The 18,000-nt window shown below is 38.1% G+C and overlaps 1 protein-coding gene across 1 annotated transcript; it reads left to right on the top strand.

The window, feature by feature from the left end:
- The first annotated feature begins 14,765 nt into the window (after window positions 1-14,765).
- Smp_035800 (putative 60s ribosomal protein L37) lies at window positions 14,766-15,172 on the top strand. The gene is made up of 2 exons (XM_018798258.1): window positions 14,766-14,822; window positions 14,862-15,172. Exon 2 carries the CDS (start codon window positions 14,869-14,871, stop codon window positions 15,133-15,135), a length of 267 nt encoding a protein of 88 aa, XP_018653218.1. The 5' UTR covers window positions 14,766-14,822; window positions 14,862-14,868; the 3' UTR covers window positions 15,136-15,172.
- Window positions 15,173-18,000: the final 2,828 nt, after the last annotated feature.

Genomic DNA, 18,000 nt, shown 5'->3' with positions numbered 1-18,000 from the left:
AGAGGTTCTAGTTTGAGTTGTTGACATCTTTGGTGATAGTCTTTGTTGTCAGAATACCCCAAAACAGCTTTGGTGAACCTTCTTTGAACACCTTCAGTTTTAATCAGGTCACTGTAAACTAAAATACCATATTCAAGAATTGGTAAGGTACATTTTCTGTATAATAATAATCTCGATTCGGTATTATTGAAATTAATCATTATGAATCCGATGAGCTTTCTAGCTTTGGATACTTGAGATGCAATGTGTTCAGAAAAGTTCAAACTGTCGCTATATCTTAAACCCAAGTCACGAGCAGTGTTGAGAGGTTTCAGTGTATGTTTTTGTATAGCCAGATTTAAGTTAAGTCAACGGCCAATGTTAATAAATCCACTTTTGTCAACATTAAGTGGCAAATTCCACGAAATAGTCCATTCGTACAACTTGTTTATTTCTTCTTGGATTACCGTTGAAATATAGCTTTCTTTGGTGGGAGATGAGAGTGAATAAACCACTTTTAGATCATCGGCAGAAAGAAAAGGTTTACCATATTGAAAGAGGGAGCAAACGTCATTGATAAAAAGGAGAAATAGTAATGGACCAATTACACTTCCTTGTATAACCCCACTGGTTACATTCACAGGTTTGGAGTAGCAAGATCCAAAGCGGACAATTTGGCTACGTTCTTCTAAAAATGACTTGAGCCAAGATAAAAGGGGATTCTGTATTCCATATGAAGAGAGTTTTAGAAGAAGATTGTGTGAGACGCTGTCGAAGGCCTTACTAAAGTCGAAGTACAGAATTATCACAGACTGACCAACATCTCTTCTCTGGGTAATTTGATCAAAAAATTCCAGGTGCGATGTGAAGCGTGAGCGTTTGGTCATAAACCCGTGTTGGGATGGGCTGATCAGATTAGCCGAAAGCAAAAATGATAATAGCTGTTTGTGGATGATTTTTTCCATAGTTCTTGACAGCACGGATGTCAAATTAATTGGTCTGTAGTTAACAATATCACTGCGTGATCCGGTTTTGAATCTGGAGGTGATAAGAGATGTTTTCCATACAGATGGAAAAGCCCCATATTCCATAGATAGGTTGAAAAGTTTTAAACAAAATAATGGGAGTTCTCTACTACCATATTTCACAAATGACGAGGGAATCCCGTCAGGTCCACCGTCATAGGACTTTTTCAAGGCAGTTATGGCCTGCTTGATATTGGAGGGTACGAAATCAATTTTCGACAGGTGTCTGCACGTCAGCATTGGAAATGTATTGATACAGCTTTCAGTTCTAGTGTTATAGCACTGTGAGAAATGCTGACTGAATTGTTCGCAAATAATATCGGGGTCATCAATAATTCTTCCGTTAACTATGAAGAATTTGATCACGCCAAGAGAATTTGACTTCACACGCGATTTAAAAAGCCGAAGTATTAATAATTCTGGGTTCTTATTACCTAGGGCTTTATTTTCTATATTCATAAAATACTTGCGTTTAGATGAAGCCCTCTTGTCAATTAACTTAAGTATACTCTGTAGTGTGTACAAGTCATTATGCTTGTGGTAACGGTGTTTTAATTTCCTCAGCTTTCTTTTAAAAGTTTTAAAATTATTCTGGCCCCTATTGGTGTTATAAGCCACATGGCTAATAATTGGAACAGTGCAGTCGAGGCAGTGTATCAAGTTGCGGTATAGATCAGAGATCGCAATGTCAATATTATTTGTGGTAAAATAAGTTTCCCATGGTAAACAACGAATAAGACTTTCAGTCCATTTCCAGGTTTGTTGATCAAAATGTCTACTCTTGTACATCATTCCAGCTTTAGAATTCAATTGTATGGCGTCGAAAGAATGAATGATACACAATATTACTCTGTGATCACTCTTAAAAAACTCTTGACCAATATGCACTGAGATAAAATCTATGTTGATTGTAAATAGTAAATCAAGTATATTATTCCTTCTAGTCGGTTGTCGGACCTGTTGGACCCATCCATAAAGTTCTAGTGTTTCAACTAACTTGTCATGTCGACCTGAAACTGGAGTCGAATCCCATGTGATGTTTGGCAGATTAAAATCACCTCCGATGATTTTAAAAGTATGCGGTTGGTGTGAAGCAATGAAAAAGATGTTTGTTAGTAATCTGTCAAACCTAGAGTCTGCATGTGGTGGTCTGTATATGCATCCCACCAGTAGATAATTCCGAGGTCCACAGTTTACAGTAACCCAGGTGGAGTCGTCTATAGCATCAAGGGATTTATCCTCAAATTTGCAGGCCTGAATATCCGAACGGATATAGATAAGTGTACCGCCCCCTAGTCCATTACATCTATCGGTTCTAAAGAAAACATAGTTATCTATATGCAGGGAGTGATCGGGTATAGATGAATTACACCACGTTTCCGTAATAAGTACAATAGTTGGATTTACAAGCAACAAAAGGGTTTTGAGGTGAGTAATTTTATTGGGCAGAGAGCGGGCATTGAACGAAAGAATAAGAAATTGAGAATTACCATGGTGAATCAGGTTAGAGTATAAATCACAGTTGGTATTTACATGAATACTCGTAGGATTGGCTAAGGTGAGAGTTGTGTTGCGATCGGAAATAGATTCAACAACTTTGTCATCATTTGAAGTCTGTTTATTGTTGCCGGCGGAAGTACAAAAAAAGTCTTCTCAATATTATTGGATATAACATTTGGTAAAGGAATAGTATTCATATTGGGAGCCGGACCAAGAAGGCTATCAGGTCTATGTGTGCGACCAAGTGGCCGTTTACAATTTAGATTGCTATTTATACCTGACGTATAGGGAACATGTTCTAAACGCTTATTTCCAAGGTTTGTGGTTGATTTTGGCTCCTTCGTAATTTGAGGAGGGTCGTGTGTTGTTAAAGATGCCTGAGATCGTTCGCAAGGTTCGAGTATATCGACGTTAAGCGTGTGGTCAGGCAGATAATTTTTATGACCAGTTTTCCCGTTACCCGTTGCACAGTCACTGTAACTGGTTGTTGCACTAACAGCGACTTGGACTGTGTTTTCCCATTCGAAATCAGTACAACTACTTAGGGTTGAATCTAAGTCAACATTCATAAAAGGATGGGCATCACCTACATTGGGACTACTTTCTTTTGGGTTTTGAACTTTAGGAGATTCAGGAGAGTTTTTCGGTGATTGCATATTCGTAAAGTTAGATGTTCGCTTAGGATCGGACTTAATTTTATGACCCTTAGGATTATGATACGCTTGGGTGTTTGATGCTGGTAGTCTGTGGTTATCTCGGCCTGATTTTCGTTTGCATGGTGTTCTATCTGGTAGAATCGTAATATCCTTGAAAATCTGTTTCTGTTTCAATGAATTGGAGGAATTTAAAAACTCACTAGCGTCTACAGATGAGTTGAATTTGAACAAGATCGGTGAGTGCATATCAGGGTGACTTCTTTTTAATCTTTAGCATACATATGGTACGTGTGTCATATTGATGGCTCTAAGCAGACTAGTTTTGATATTTTTAAGGGCATATGAGTCCGGTATATTAAACACAGTTCCATTGCTAGATCGCCTTATTCTTTCAAATACCTCTGATGCAACACGATCTAAGAAGTTATTGATGTCATTCATTTGATCTGGAGTCTCTGAGAGGTTAGGGTTGATGAGATACTTGAGGGGATTGAGAATGTTCATGTCAACTTGCAGTCTTTTTATATCATTCGTATGGTTGCAGTTGTGATTATCATCATTGTTTACCAACAGAGTCTTCAACATGTCTGGAATGGAGACAACTGGTAAAAACTTGTCTGCTTCCGGATGAACGGAGTAGCTCGTCTCATTGAAACCGTCAGTACCAATTTTAGATTGTGTAGTTATCCTACGTTTGGCTGGACGCCTACAAGCAGGGGCCCTTATTTTCTTTTGTTGCATGATAAAAAAGTGACGTATGGCAGATGGATTGAACAAAATATTGGAAATAGAGGTGAAAGAAAAAAATCAATGCCGAGGACTGAAGTCTAATAATCAAAACCTATGCTTAACACAAGGGTGGATGTATCGTGAGGATCGGTGAAGGTGTAGAAAAACAATGGATAAGAATAGCAGGAAGATATTAGTGGTGACAAAATATACTGTCATAAAAAATAAATAAATAAACCTATGACAGACTCACTGAATTGGACAGGTGATTCCGGAAATTAAGTGAGTTATAGTATCCAAATACGATTTTAATGAATGTATATAGAGTAGTGAGTACAGTGCTTTGTCATACACGATTATATATATTTCTAGATATTAGGTAGAGATCCGAATAGATCCTGTAAATACATAAAGTGTGTGTTTGTTACACCTGGTAATTCTCCTATATGCTTTATCAATTTACCCAACTAATTTAATTTAAATTTGACTACAGAATGGAAAATTATTGATTTGATAACTGTGTGGTGATATCTGTTTACGTAGAGTTTATTAAAATTTCTTGTGAGATTTAGAACCATCACTTTACCAATTACTTTGTTTTGGTTTTGACTGGGCAACAGCAAGTATCTAAACTAATGTAAGCGAACATTCCTCACTCCAAACTGCTTTATTTCAGAGACTATACTTCGGGATACGTACTTGTGTATCGTTTTAATTTATTGCTGGTAGCTGCCACTAGTCCTATATGTATCGAAAGCCTGTGGAGTAGCTGAGGCAGATTTCTATTCAGATGGTATAACACAACAGTTGAAGCGTCTGGTTCCTTTTTATAAACGTTCACAGCTTTCAACATGTATGATAAAATGACAGGAAATATAGTGCCTATGAAGAATAAGAAAGTTAGTAAGTACTTGGGCTATAGTGTTTCTTATTAAAAATGTGTTTACTGCAGACTCTTAACCAAACAGCTTAAGCCATCATATCAGCTTCCTCCTAGGATCAACTTACGGAGGAATGGCGATTCAATCAATTTGTGAAATAAAAACATAGTTCGGTTGCCGCAGCCAAATGCGGAATTACTAATTCACTCAGTACTTGACCATTTTTTTGTAAAGCCAGTGATGGCAACTGCCTACAGATGTCATTTACGTACTTTACCAGACTGTTATGTTAGTAGCATCTGCCTTCTTTCCACAAATTATCACACATAACTTGTAATACGTCCGCTCTATATTGGAGGCGGAGCTAGGAGGAGAATAGAAATAAAGAAAGTGAGGCATGGATAACTTAGGAAGTGCTGCGAATGGGCTGTCTAACATTTTTTTGGTGCAGCATGATTTTCCCATGCTCTGATGTCTATCTAATGTTTACTTACCTACCTGTTGAGTCGTCCTAAAGCCAGAAATAAAGCGGATTCTATCTCGAAAAAATGGATGAATTTAGTCAAACTGGAAGTACTCCTTCATTGTTTGCTCAGAACAATCAGATACAGAGGGGAAGTGCACAAGTACAAGTGTTAAATGTTCGGTTACACATAAATGTTTGGTCTTACAGAGCGTACTTGTAATCTGCACTATATAAACACGTGCACTGAAACTGGACGTCACTTTGGACAGTAATATCAATATAAACCCACTAGATGGTGGATCCACCACCTGACTAAGTTACATACATGACCCTGAGTCTGTGATGTCCGCCTGTTATAACCTGGTTCATAACTGCAGCTACAGAAAGCACTCCCTGACCGGGAATAATCGAAATATAAAAAACAATAAAAATACTGAAGGTTGAGTACTGGGACGGAATAAGAATTTTAAGGTCAGTGAAAAACCCAGAGTCTTCCAGACAAACTTCTAGGTCAGCTTTATTTTTTTATGTATGGTGAGTAGTCTATATTCCTTAAAGCCGCCTACAAAGTGGTTTGTTTTCTATCTTACAAGTGCACACGTCATATCAGTCATAAGTATCGCTACTAATCAGCCATTGTAAAGAAATGTTAAGGCTAGGTTCACTACGGGCGGTTTTGGTTTACTGGTTGAGTTTGTGACCCAGCAACCAAGAGTATAATGGCTTGAGTGCTTTAGAAGGCAGTACTTCCGCGAACAAAACTTGTACTAATTTGCGATTTTCTCTTATTCTAAGTCACTCAGACTTTTGAAAATGGTATAGAAACACATTTAGTCATGACAATTGATTAATTTTCAAACCTAGGTAGCTTATGTGGTTAGTATACACTACTAATCATTCTTCTGTTTAACCAAAAATACGTTAATACTACCGTAGTTACTACCTTTAAATTTTGTAAATTCATAATGGGAACAAGGTGGCCATAATTCTTAACATTAGCGGGTACTAATAATAATAGGAACAATAATAATACACGAATCTAGCTGATTAACATGGCAGATTTTAACCTTTCGTATGGTTAATGAAATTTAATATTGTCACCTCTTCGTTTGTCATTCATATAATTTTAGGTGTACTATCAACTCATGCAAATAAAATATTGACCTGCGAGTTGTTCGAGAGCGAGGGAGAGTGTGATTGTAATAAACAATTTTTAAAAAATAGGTTGGCACGCAGTAGCATTGGATCCTGTTCACATGACCTTTGAAGCCGAGTATATAATTGCACAAAAGACTTATATTCAACAATTGACACTAAGAGAAAGACTAACTATAGAGAACGCGGGAACATTAATTGAATGCCATCGGACGGCATGGCTCGATTCTACGATAGGACGGGTCACTGTAGCCAGTAATATGACTTCCACGTAAGATCTTATAAATCAAAAAGTCACGTCATGACATATCTACAATTTTAGGATTAAGTCTATTATTAGAGTGGTACCAATAACAAAGCGGACCATAATTCTATAAGTACATCAAAATATCTCACGAAGTCACATTGAAATACCAGTGTGTAACATCAGGTTACGTAGAGTGAATGCACCTTCATGGATAAGCCATGCCTTCTCGATTAATTCCTCCTGTGTTCTTCTTCCCTGATGTTTTCCAAGTTTAAGATGTTTAATGCGGACCATCTGGGTCACCATATGTTCGGCCGCAAGGAAATTGTGCAGTCACTAGCTATGAACTCACTTTCGGAGCTTATAAGTCTATAAACGGTATCGCTTTTCGTTGCACAATCTGCTAAGTTAAAGATTTTATTTAGAAGCACACTCAGTCATGTAGTAAAATAACATATGTTTAGCATTTGATTTCAGTGGACCTATTACTTATTGGAAAGAGATGGACTTTGTAGCGTCTGAAAAGTCTTTCAAAAGTGGGCAACTGATGACTTTAATGGAACATGTCCTAGTAAAACACGTATGCAGACCCACACGTTATAGTTCGAACCAATGATCCCCTTTGTTAGGCTTACCAATCACTTATGTGATCAAGAATATTACCTATCTAGATATTCTCCCACCATTGGCAAATAGTGGTCATGCATTTTTATCATTCATGTTCAGGGCTTCTGACATAATATACCATCAGTTCAAACGTCTCTTAAATGCATTGAAAGCAAACATAAAACCCAAACAGGAGTGTGATGCAACAACGAACTAGTCAGTAAATACTAGCTTATCAGTCTAAGCATGGCCTATATTTGAAGGTACGCTTAGTTTGATTATGTCACCATTTATTCCATGCTTAGTACCATGCGGACCTGACAACTCCTCACCATGGATAATTAGAGAGGTCAAGAAATTTGTTAGACATGGTAAAAAGCATTTGAATTTGTTTATCTCTACAGGCTCAGAAGAGGAAATACTTATTAGAAACGCCTGAAAAGCGTTGATAAGCAGGCTAGACTTTCGAATGAAAACAATTGGTTACGGAGTGTGAAAGTAGTTCAAAAATAATGTTCTCATACAAAAATGGGCAAAATCGGAGAACTGGTGGGATCCTACCACATATGATACAAGAAAATCCTCAGAAATATAACTTTCTTTGATGAAAGACGAGAATAACCAAACAACTTTTAGATTATCAGCAAAAAAGAAAGGTTTACCGTACCAAAATATTGACCACATGTCATTATTATGTTAGAGAATGAGCAGTGGCCCAGTCTCACCCCCTTGTATAACCAAACTAGCTATACTCATAGACCTAGAGTAACAAGATACAAAGCGAGCGGTATGGATTCTTTCTGTCATAAAATATGTGAACCGGGAGAATATGGGATCTCGTGTGCCAAATTAGGAACGTTTTAAGAGGAGATTGTGTGAGACACTGTCGAAAGCCTTACTAAAATCGAAGTATAGCATTATTGCTGGGCAAATTGAGCGAAAAATATTACTAGCGAGATGAGAGGCGTGGGAGTGTAGAATTATGGTCCACTACGTTATTAGTATGTTAGCATTTTGGTGGATGCAAAAGCCTTTACATATCTGGGCAGCATCATTGATGAACACGGTGGATCTGATGCAGATGTGAAGACGCGAATCGGGAAAAAAAGAGCAGCATATCTACAATTGAAGAACATCTGGAACTCAAAACAACTGTCTGTTAACCAACGCCAAAGTGAGAATTTTCAATACGAATGTCAAGACAGTTCTACTGTTTGGGGCGGAAACCTGGAGAACTTGGAAAGCCATCACCCAGAAGATACAGGTGTGTTTATTAACAGTTGTCTACGCAAAATACTTCGGATCCGTTGGCCAGACACTATCAACAACAACCTACTGTAGGAGAGAACAAACCAGATTTCAGCGGAGGAAGAAATTAGGAAAAAGCACTGGAAGTGGATAGGATACAAATTGAGGAAATCACCCAACTTCGTCACAAGACAAACCCTCACATGGAATCCTCAAGTCTAAGGGGAAAGAGGAAGACCAAAGAACACATTACGCTGCGAAATAGAAACGGGCATGATAAGAATGAGCAACAGTTGGATAGAACTAGGAAGGAGGGCCCAGGACAGAGTGGGTTGGATAATGCTGGTCGGTGGCCTATGCTCCATTGGGAGTAACAGGTGTAAGTAAGTGATGCATTTCAAACAATCTAGTAATATATGCACTTGTTAAGAACATTGACATATAAAAATAAAAGGTCAATTAGACAAATGGAGGGTAAGAGTAAGGGTTCTCAATGCATTAACATCCTATTCAATAACTACTTTTTATCAATTTAATTAACTGACTTTAGAACAGATAATACAACTAGTATCACTTTACAGCAGCGATCTCTTTTATAATGATTTTTCCCGTCAGAATACATTATAAAGTTTTATTAAAAATTCACCTTATTGGCATCAAACATTTAATTTTTTATATTTGATGATTAGAAGTAACGTTTGGCTTTTGTAAAGGACACATTTAGGCCAAAGATGGAATAATGTATATAATGTGAGTAAAGATCAGTTGTGGAGAATAATTACGTATGAAAGGATAAGCCAAGCCATCTGATTAAATGCATGATTATCCTCGCGTTCACCATTGTTGTCCTTCTCTCCGTGTTATTTTTTGAACATCGATTATCCCAGTTATCTCTTGTTCAGCTTTGAGGATTGTGTGGTTAGGACCAATACCATCACAGATATTTAATCATAAAACAAAAGTGAGAATGGCTATTCAGGCTTTCTGATAACTTTAGTGATATCAGCTGTTTGTGGATGCTTTTCAGGAATAATATTAACAGGGAGGTTACTTTAAAGGTCCTATAGTTGGAAAAATCGCCGTCCAACCTCTTTGTCAATCTTCTGGTGGTAGGTGTTGTGATGTGCTGTGTCCGAGATCTGATAATGATACACAAAGCGCTAACCCAACGAAGTTACTATTTGAGTGAGAAAACAATAATGGAGGAGAAAGTCTAATTGGCTACCAAATATTGTGCCAAATTAATAATTTATGCTTCTGCATTTCTACCCCTTCGAAAGTCAATCCATTTCTTAGCCGATCAGATGAATTTGTATTTCAGGCCATTTCTGATTATTATCAAGTGACCTTTGTGTTGAGCTACTACCGATTGACTCGTCATGTCAATAAGTAATGTTTTGTATACAGACAGAGAGGCTTCGTAGTCAGTACATAGGTTGAGCAGTATTGATCGGAATAACGGAAATTCCCAACTACTGTGATTCACGAATGGTACAGGAGTTCCATCAGGTCCACTGTCATAATAATTTTCCAAGGGAGTTATAGCCTGGTTGATGTTGATGGATGTATAATAAATTACGGATAGATGTATGGATGCCAACATTGGAAATGTAGTGAAAGTTTTTTCTGCTTTTTCCATGTAGCGTCCCAAGAAGCGGTGGTTGACTTGTTTTCAAATAGTACCCGTGTTGTCTTAAATGTTGCTGTTGAGGGACCAGTGAAGTGGCACTTTGCCCTAGCCAAATCATCCGGCAGTCAGACTACTGCAAGCCAAACGGTCAATCGGTCTTTGTAAAGGTCAATAGCATCCGTTAATTGCACACCATTGACTGACTTCAACGTTGGCTGGTTGGACATGCCATTCTCGTCCGATTCGTGTAGGCTCCCAATCATTTGACACAGATAATCTACATCAGTGATCTACACTGGTAATTATGGATAACGTAGATGTTCTTTGAGAATTCGGTATCTTGTGAGATTTTGTTACCTAAAGTTTTGTTCTCACATGAGTAATTTATGTTAATTAAGTTAGGTATGCTCCGAAGTACGTGAGATGCCATGATGTGGTCGCTCAATACGTTTGATCTTTCGTTGAAATCACATCACTGTCTACACAACTTCATCATGCCGCTTAGCCATAGTACTGTTTCGTAAATACCTTTGAAGTACACATCCGACCTAATCTACAGGATAATGTCTCATATAAAGATGAAACAGTTACAGGAAGCACACCTGTGCAGATGGGTCATCTAGCCTCGTTTATATTCCGGTGCAGGACTTAACGACTCCCACTATTCTTCGCCACTCTCAGTGCCCTAGATCTGGAAGCCAATATAAATCCAACGGTCCGGTACAGAGGAATGCCTAGTTGTGCATCCCAAGTCAAGGAAGTGAAAGATGACATTCATCGACATTTATGGTGTAACAACATGAAAAAGTTGCACAAAGTTGTATCGAGAGTGGTATTGAGACATTGAAAACAATTAAAAGATCAAATAAAGTATATCTGGATTACATTTCCCCTTACATGGAAAAATACAAAGTACAGCAACTCTACGAATTGATCTACTATATACAAAACGGTTTGTAACAACAGAATTTTAGTATTTGGTTTGAGTGCAGAGGACCAGCAAACTAGAAGTCGAACTGAAAGGCCGAACTGCATTTTCCACATAGCGCACAGAGCCTTTACGAGTCACACATAACTAGTTACATCAAAACACAGACTTTGTGCCAAATTTATTTCGTCCTAGTTTCGGAAAGAAAGAGGACTACATCGAAAGTATGAAATCCTTCAAAAAGGCACTTCCGATGCGATGCAGTCGAACGTTTCTCTAGTACAAAATGACTCACTAAATAGCAAAAGGTATGATGACTAAATAAGTGTATGGTGCCAAAGAATCAATGGGAATATTCCCAACAGGACGGGATAAATAACTGTCTGCAAGAAATCAAACAACCATCAGTCGAACCACGTCCCAATACCAATGTCTCGGCAACATATAACAGCCTTGAAAAAAAGACATAAAAAAGAACATCAAAATTAGTTACAACGGACCTAAGTAAAAGTTAAAATACATGACAGAGCGAAAGTAAAAATAAATGGCTACAATGTCTAGAAAAACATTTTGGAGGGATTTTCAGTTTATGCTTTCTGTTATATGGTTAAAAGCAAGAATGGTATAGACTAACTTGATGGGTCAAAAACTAGGTGCCTTGCAAGTCGAAAACAAGGTTCTGCCTGTTACGGGAGAAAGGCCAAAATCGTTCAAAGAGTTTCAAGAACAACCATCGCTACCTGAAGCAACACTTTTTCCCTAGTAAAGCACAGTTACCACCAATGATCAAAAGAAACGAAATTTCACACACTATTAATCGGTCACAATGTTTTCAGTAAGGCGACCACCAAAATTTTCAAGGGTTTTAAATGAAAGGAAAGTGGAGGAGCAATTCGAACACTACCGACATCTAGGAATCGATTGCAAATCCGTAACTGTAACCAATTCAGCCATAATAATTGCAAGTAGACCAAAAGCGAAACCAAATACGCACTGATACAGTCAAAAGCAGAAGAAATTATAAGGTGAAAACAAGTGAGTAATCATGGGGAACAATGTACACGAGAGGACCTTCTTACATGGCGTCCTGCCATCTAAATGGTTCACATTATTAGATTACCTGTAGCGACGATTCTGTGTTGTTCCACAGTCACCATAATCCTTTTCTGTTTCATCAGCAACTACCACATCACATCTATCATAACGAAGTACTGCATACGTTTTGGTTTTTAGAGAATCTTGCTGACTTTTTATGTTCTTAAAAATTCAGTGCAACGAAATCCTCGGTCAAATCATGCGAAGATTCTTCACAAAGAATTGAGTATAAATAAATATGAAGTTCAAGCCCCAATCTACTTGGACAGGAGTTATCGTAATGATCATTCATGTTCAATGACTTGTGTGTTCAATGATCATCGAACATGTAGCCGTTGAGGCTATTAGCCACTAGCATGTGCGTTCTATCACTTCCTGTCCTTGTATTATGGAATGTAATATGGAGGACTGTTCTTATCCTTTTAGTATGGTCTAAACAATAAATTACGTTCTTATAAGCAGCTGAATTAGTTGGAGCGAAAGAAATTAGGAATACCATGAATGGATTTGTATCTATATCTCATATTATAGACCTCAGATACAGTAACTTACCCACCTACACGTATGAAGTGAGAAATTTAAACACTGGATCTCGACATTAAATATCCTCATTCTCGCTACCTTTTTGAATGTCTAATTTTTAAGAACATGCACTAAATTCTAACAGTCCCAGGACTAAACATTTGCTTACTGGCTCCCAACTTGAGCACTAAGTCTTCGATGATAACCGTGGCGATAGTTTCTTGTGTGTGTCCAGTCAAAAGAAGTCAGACTGAGCGATTTCAGGTCGTGTTGGATGTGAGACAGTTATTCATGAATTAGCCGCAGTTAGACACTAGTACGGTTTCATGCCAAATCAATGGTTTAGAGTTTAAGCTTTCACTAGTTGGATGGAACGTCCTGAGTTTGACTTCCGTTTACGAAGTCACGGATCGGAACAGCCGAGGAGTTCCATACTAGAGTAAAATGACTGTTTATTCCTTCTAGGTTCTCAGTGGTAGCCCAGATAAGATCAGATTGTAAGCCAAAATGAGGAAACCCTACAATCTCCATAAATCCTACACATTGAAATTAAAAGATAATTAGTTTTGAAAACTTTCTTCGCCATAAATCACTTTATACATTGGACGATCATAGATACATTGAAAGGATTCCCTATGCGATCTGGGGTTTTAGCAGTTTTCCCTTCACAAATGGCAGTTGCCCTCAATATGAAATGTAGATATTTCTATGTCATGCGAACATGGGATGAGTTGGGCTGAAGAACGTCAACAACCTGTTCACAATTAAAGTTAAGGACCCAAATGGTGAAATCCGAAAGAAAGACTCATATCTTTGGATTAGATTGTTGATGTGAAATAATTACTAGCTTCAAGTCACCACTATGTAATTGATGGCAAGTGAAACCAGGGAAACCGACAATACTTTGACGATCGAAGAACCAAGCATACTTAAGAAAAGACTTTAATATAATGCAATATACTTTAATGCCGGGAACTTACAATATTCTATACATGAAAAGAAGCAAGTTCTATTATCATCCTTACTTGAGCCGCTAAACTGACGAAATATATCAAGGGTTTTAGGATGTTCACAAAAGTATGAAGATTATTGGTTGTCACAGGTTTAATGATGGGAATAGGACGATTCTATGAAGACTTTTCATAAAGTATTGTCAGATCAACCTCAACATATTTGGGAATCCTAGGCAAAATGCATTTATCCAAGAGTTTAATAAATATGACAGCACACACTGGTGAATAATTCTACCGGGTGAGTGAATACGAAACTTAATGTTCTAGTCATCAGGTTTTGGTATCCCATAGTTTGACCACATTATTGTTGACGCAGATGATTCGTGCTAATGAAACCCCAATCTTGCTGGACTTCTTTCGATTAATCATGCTAACACATTGTAGGGATAAGTAGAATATATAGGCGTTTTTAGATACTTATATTTTACGTACGTGAGTGTTGCAAAGGAGTGGGTTTTGACAGGTTTTTATGCAATACGAGTAGTGTACGCACTACAAATAACCAATCAAAGTATAAACAACAGACATATGCACATGTCAGAAGCGCATGGAATGCATGAATATACTTCTTCAAGATCACAGGGTACAGAGGTATGTACTAAGGGCACCAAACAACTTATACTATTATAACGACATATTTAATGCCCAGGAAAAAGTGGATTTCATTAGGATGTGGTATAGATGATGAAAAGTCCCATCTGATATAGTACCACAGCTTCCCTGTCCCACATTCATATTTTCGTCTCCACACAATAAACCTAGGTTCTCAACTAAATCTCTAGAAAATACCAAAACCTTTTACAATATCTTCCATTCGCTCATTTTAACCAGATATGATCAATAAAGTGACAGTGTGATGATACAAATTCAGCTGACGTTTCCAAACTTTCTGTACGCTACGATAAACTCATCCGCCTTTTAAGCATGGTAAACTGTTGAATTTATTATTATTGCGGACGCTAAGAATAGCTACAATAAATTCTATCAAATGCGCGTAACAACACTGTAACATGATAATGCAGTGCCAAATAAATAGGCCAGCCTAATGCAAAGTGTCATAGGAAATTGGATACTAGAACTGAATGCAGTTAGCCGCGGAAAGTTTAATAGTCGGTCATTAGAGGCGTGGTATCCAGTCCTTGGTAAGTTTTATTGACCATTTAGTCATTACTATAATTTAGACAAGAAATGACGAAGGGAACAACTTCTTTTGGTAAACGGCACAACAAATCCCACACTCAGTGCCGTCGTTGTGGTCGCAAATCATACCACATTCAAAAGAAAACCTGTTCATCCTGTGGATATCCTTCTGCTAGATTAAGGAAATACAACTGGTCTGAGAAAGCTAAACGGCGAAGAACAACAGGAACGGGTAGAATGCTGCACCTCAAGAGGGTTCATAGACGCTTCAAGCAAGGCTTCCGTTCTGGACCACCAAAACCCGTAAAAGCATAATGTATTAATATCAGCTAATAAATGATCTGAACGGGTCTTCCGCTTTATCAATTTTTGACACAGTAACTTCCGGACTACTTAGTGTGTAAAGTGAAATGTTTATGTATATTTTTTGTTCTGCATGCCTAGATCATAATAAGATGCACTTAAGATAATGCCTTGGCCCTAGGATTAGCAGCTTTGCATTGTATTACGATATTCACTCTCTAGTTGGCCACTCAATGTGGTGGGCGATTCCTGTGAGCTGAAGTATCATTTGAACTTTATACGTCTCACCGTGTTTAACCAATTAGTTTCACAAGTTCTATAGTTGTCATTTTCAGGGTTAGTAAGTCTATTGAACAGTCTTCTTGCTTCAATGGGGTCGGATAATTGGTTTCTAGGTCCAGGATAAACATGAATGTGTGTAACTACGCAGATTAGGAACAAGAGTTTAAGGTTCCATCTCGTTCTGATGCAGCCCGTTTTTCTATCTAGAGTAAGAGTCGTACTATCACGGTATGACTTCAGAACTACGGCTACGTCCTGGTTTCCAACTTCTGTCGAGTTACTTTTCATCTGGTCATAGTCTTTCCAAGATACCCATTTTCGCACTACTGGCCTTGTTCTTTTTCTTGAAAGAAGTATTTGGATAGTTAGTTTTTCAAAACGCCTACATTTGTCCAAACAATTATTCACAATGCCGATAGATACATAGCCTCTAATCTTGCTACGACCAAAGTTTATTTTCAACATCATGCTTCATCTGTATCAATATTAGACCTTATTCAAGCAGGATGCTTGTTAACGTAGTCACTACCTGTTCATTTAACAAAACCATGCATTTTTCCTTATCCATATCGTAAGGTAAACATTTAAAGAACGGTACAAACATGACTATCATTTCATGTTTGCTATTTCTTAATTGTGGGGACTTCAATCGCCATTATTTACAAGATTATTAACCTTCCTGCAATACACGTGAATGGTCTGGGAGAAATCCACAATACATCACTAGGATCCGCATGATTTCAGTTTTGTTTACCTATTTGAAAAGATGCTTAATTGGTAATCTAACTAAATATGCACTATATAAATCAGGAAATGGAGTTTTAAATAGAGGAAAAGGTTACTATGATTATAACAAAGAGATGAATGAAAATAAACGAGCGAGAACAGTATGTATTTGAAGAAAAATCCCAACTAGGACAGTTCCTATCAGTTGTAGTCCGTCCCACTCATTAAAAATGTAGAAGTAAACTACGGCAGGATTGCCATAGGCTTCTATTCCGAGCTATGTGATAACGCTCCATGTCATTGTGTTGTTTCATCTATAGGACCCCAACCAGGGAATCGTAGTGAACCGACAAATAACAGTCTTGCGTACTTTCCTTCCCTACCGCGGTACCATTTCATAAATCGATCACTGCCTTCTCCACCCTGTGTTAACGTCGATAGATATCACGGGATCCAGCCTGTTGATCTCGAAGTCGGGCGTCTACTACGTCTTTCATCCGGTTCAGCAACACTCTGGAAAACTTCCTGGTACTGACAACAAACTGATGCCTCTGTAATTCTCATATTTGCTCAGATCTCCTTTCTTTGGTATCTTGATGGGGTATCCTTCTTTCCAGTCCGTTGGCACTTGTTCCTCTTCCCAAATCTTCTTGAATAGAAGGTGAAGCATGTTTGCAGTTACTTCAATGTCTGACTTCAGTGCTTTAGCTGGTATATTGTCAGGTCCTGCCGTTTTCGCGCTCTTGATTTGTCTGATGGCCATCTTGACTTCTTCGATTGTTGGTGGAGTGACAGATATGGGAAGGTCTGTGTGTGCTGCTTCGATGTCCAGTTGATTCAATGGAGCTGGCCTATTCAGCCGTTCCTCGAAGTATTCTGCTTATCTTTCCCTCTGTTCTTGAATCTCCGTGATTGTCTTTCCTTGTTTGTCCTTGACTGGTCTCTCTGGTTTACTATATTTCCATGCTAGTTCCTTCGTTGTACCCTATAGTGGTTCCATATTTCCTTCTCTTGCAGCTTTTTCCGCCGTCGTTGCTAGTTCGGCCATGTATTTCTGTTATCGGCTTTAATGCTCTTCTTCACTTGCTTGTTTGCTTCTGCGTAGTCTGCTTGTGCCTTGACTTTCTCTGCTCATGTTCGACTGTTGTTAATTGCCATCTTCTTGTTTTCCCTTTCTTGAATCCTGTCCAGGGTTTCAATAGAGATCCATTCCTTATTATGATGCTTCTCGCGACCCAGAACCTCATGACATGTGGAAGTTAGTGCTTCTTTGGTCCCTTTCCAGTTATCCTCCATGGTATTTTTTTCTTTCAGTAGATCCTGTTGAGCGTTATCTTGAATTAGTTGAGTTTGTTAGCATCTCGAAGGAAGACTGAATCTAACCTTGGTAATGCTGTCTGTCCAGCTGTGCAGTGTTTCTTTAGCTTCAGTTTCATCTTGGACACAACCAGTTGGTGGTGATCTGAAGCTATGCCCGTTCCGACTTTGGTGTTTAGATCTTCTACCAGGATGGTTATGTCCTCGTATGGGCACTTCTCTACGATCGACTGCAACCTCTCATAAAGCTGATCTTCATCGTCTTCATTGATGATGATATTCAAATGCACAGTTATGCGTAGTTCCACCTGTTAGTTGATTTTATCTTTCGGTTCCTCAACGCTTCTAGCAAACATATTATTTGGTGTTTAGGGTGAAGAATTTAAAAATGAATTGATCTGATAGTAAGTGATGTGGCTTCTACATAACAATGGTAGAAGTGTGTCCATTGTTCAACTTCCTTAAATTTTGGATTCTTTTTGTTATTAATGTGCTTTTTTCTCCCCATCAATATGTTTCCTCCTTAGTTTTCTCCATCTTCCGACTCTCTAC

Source organism: Schistosoma mansoni, chromosome 6 (assembly GCF_000237925.1).
Source record: "Schistosoma mansoni strain Puerto Rico chromosome 6, complete genome".
Taxonomy (NCBI): domain Eukaryota; kingdom Metazoa; phylum Platyhelminthes; class Trematoda; order Strigeidida; family Schistosomatidae; genus Schistosoma; species Schistosoma mansoni.
This window is presented reverse-complemented; position numbering and strand designations above follow the sequence as displayed.

Coding starts and splice junctions, on each gene's coding strand:
- Smp_035800 (XM_018798258.1), top strand. CDS start 14,869: ATGACGAAGGGAACAACTTCTTTTGGTAAACGGCACAACAAATCCCAC.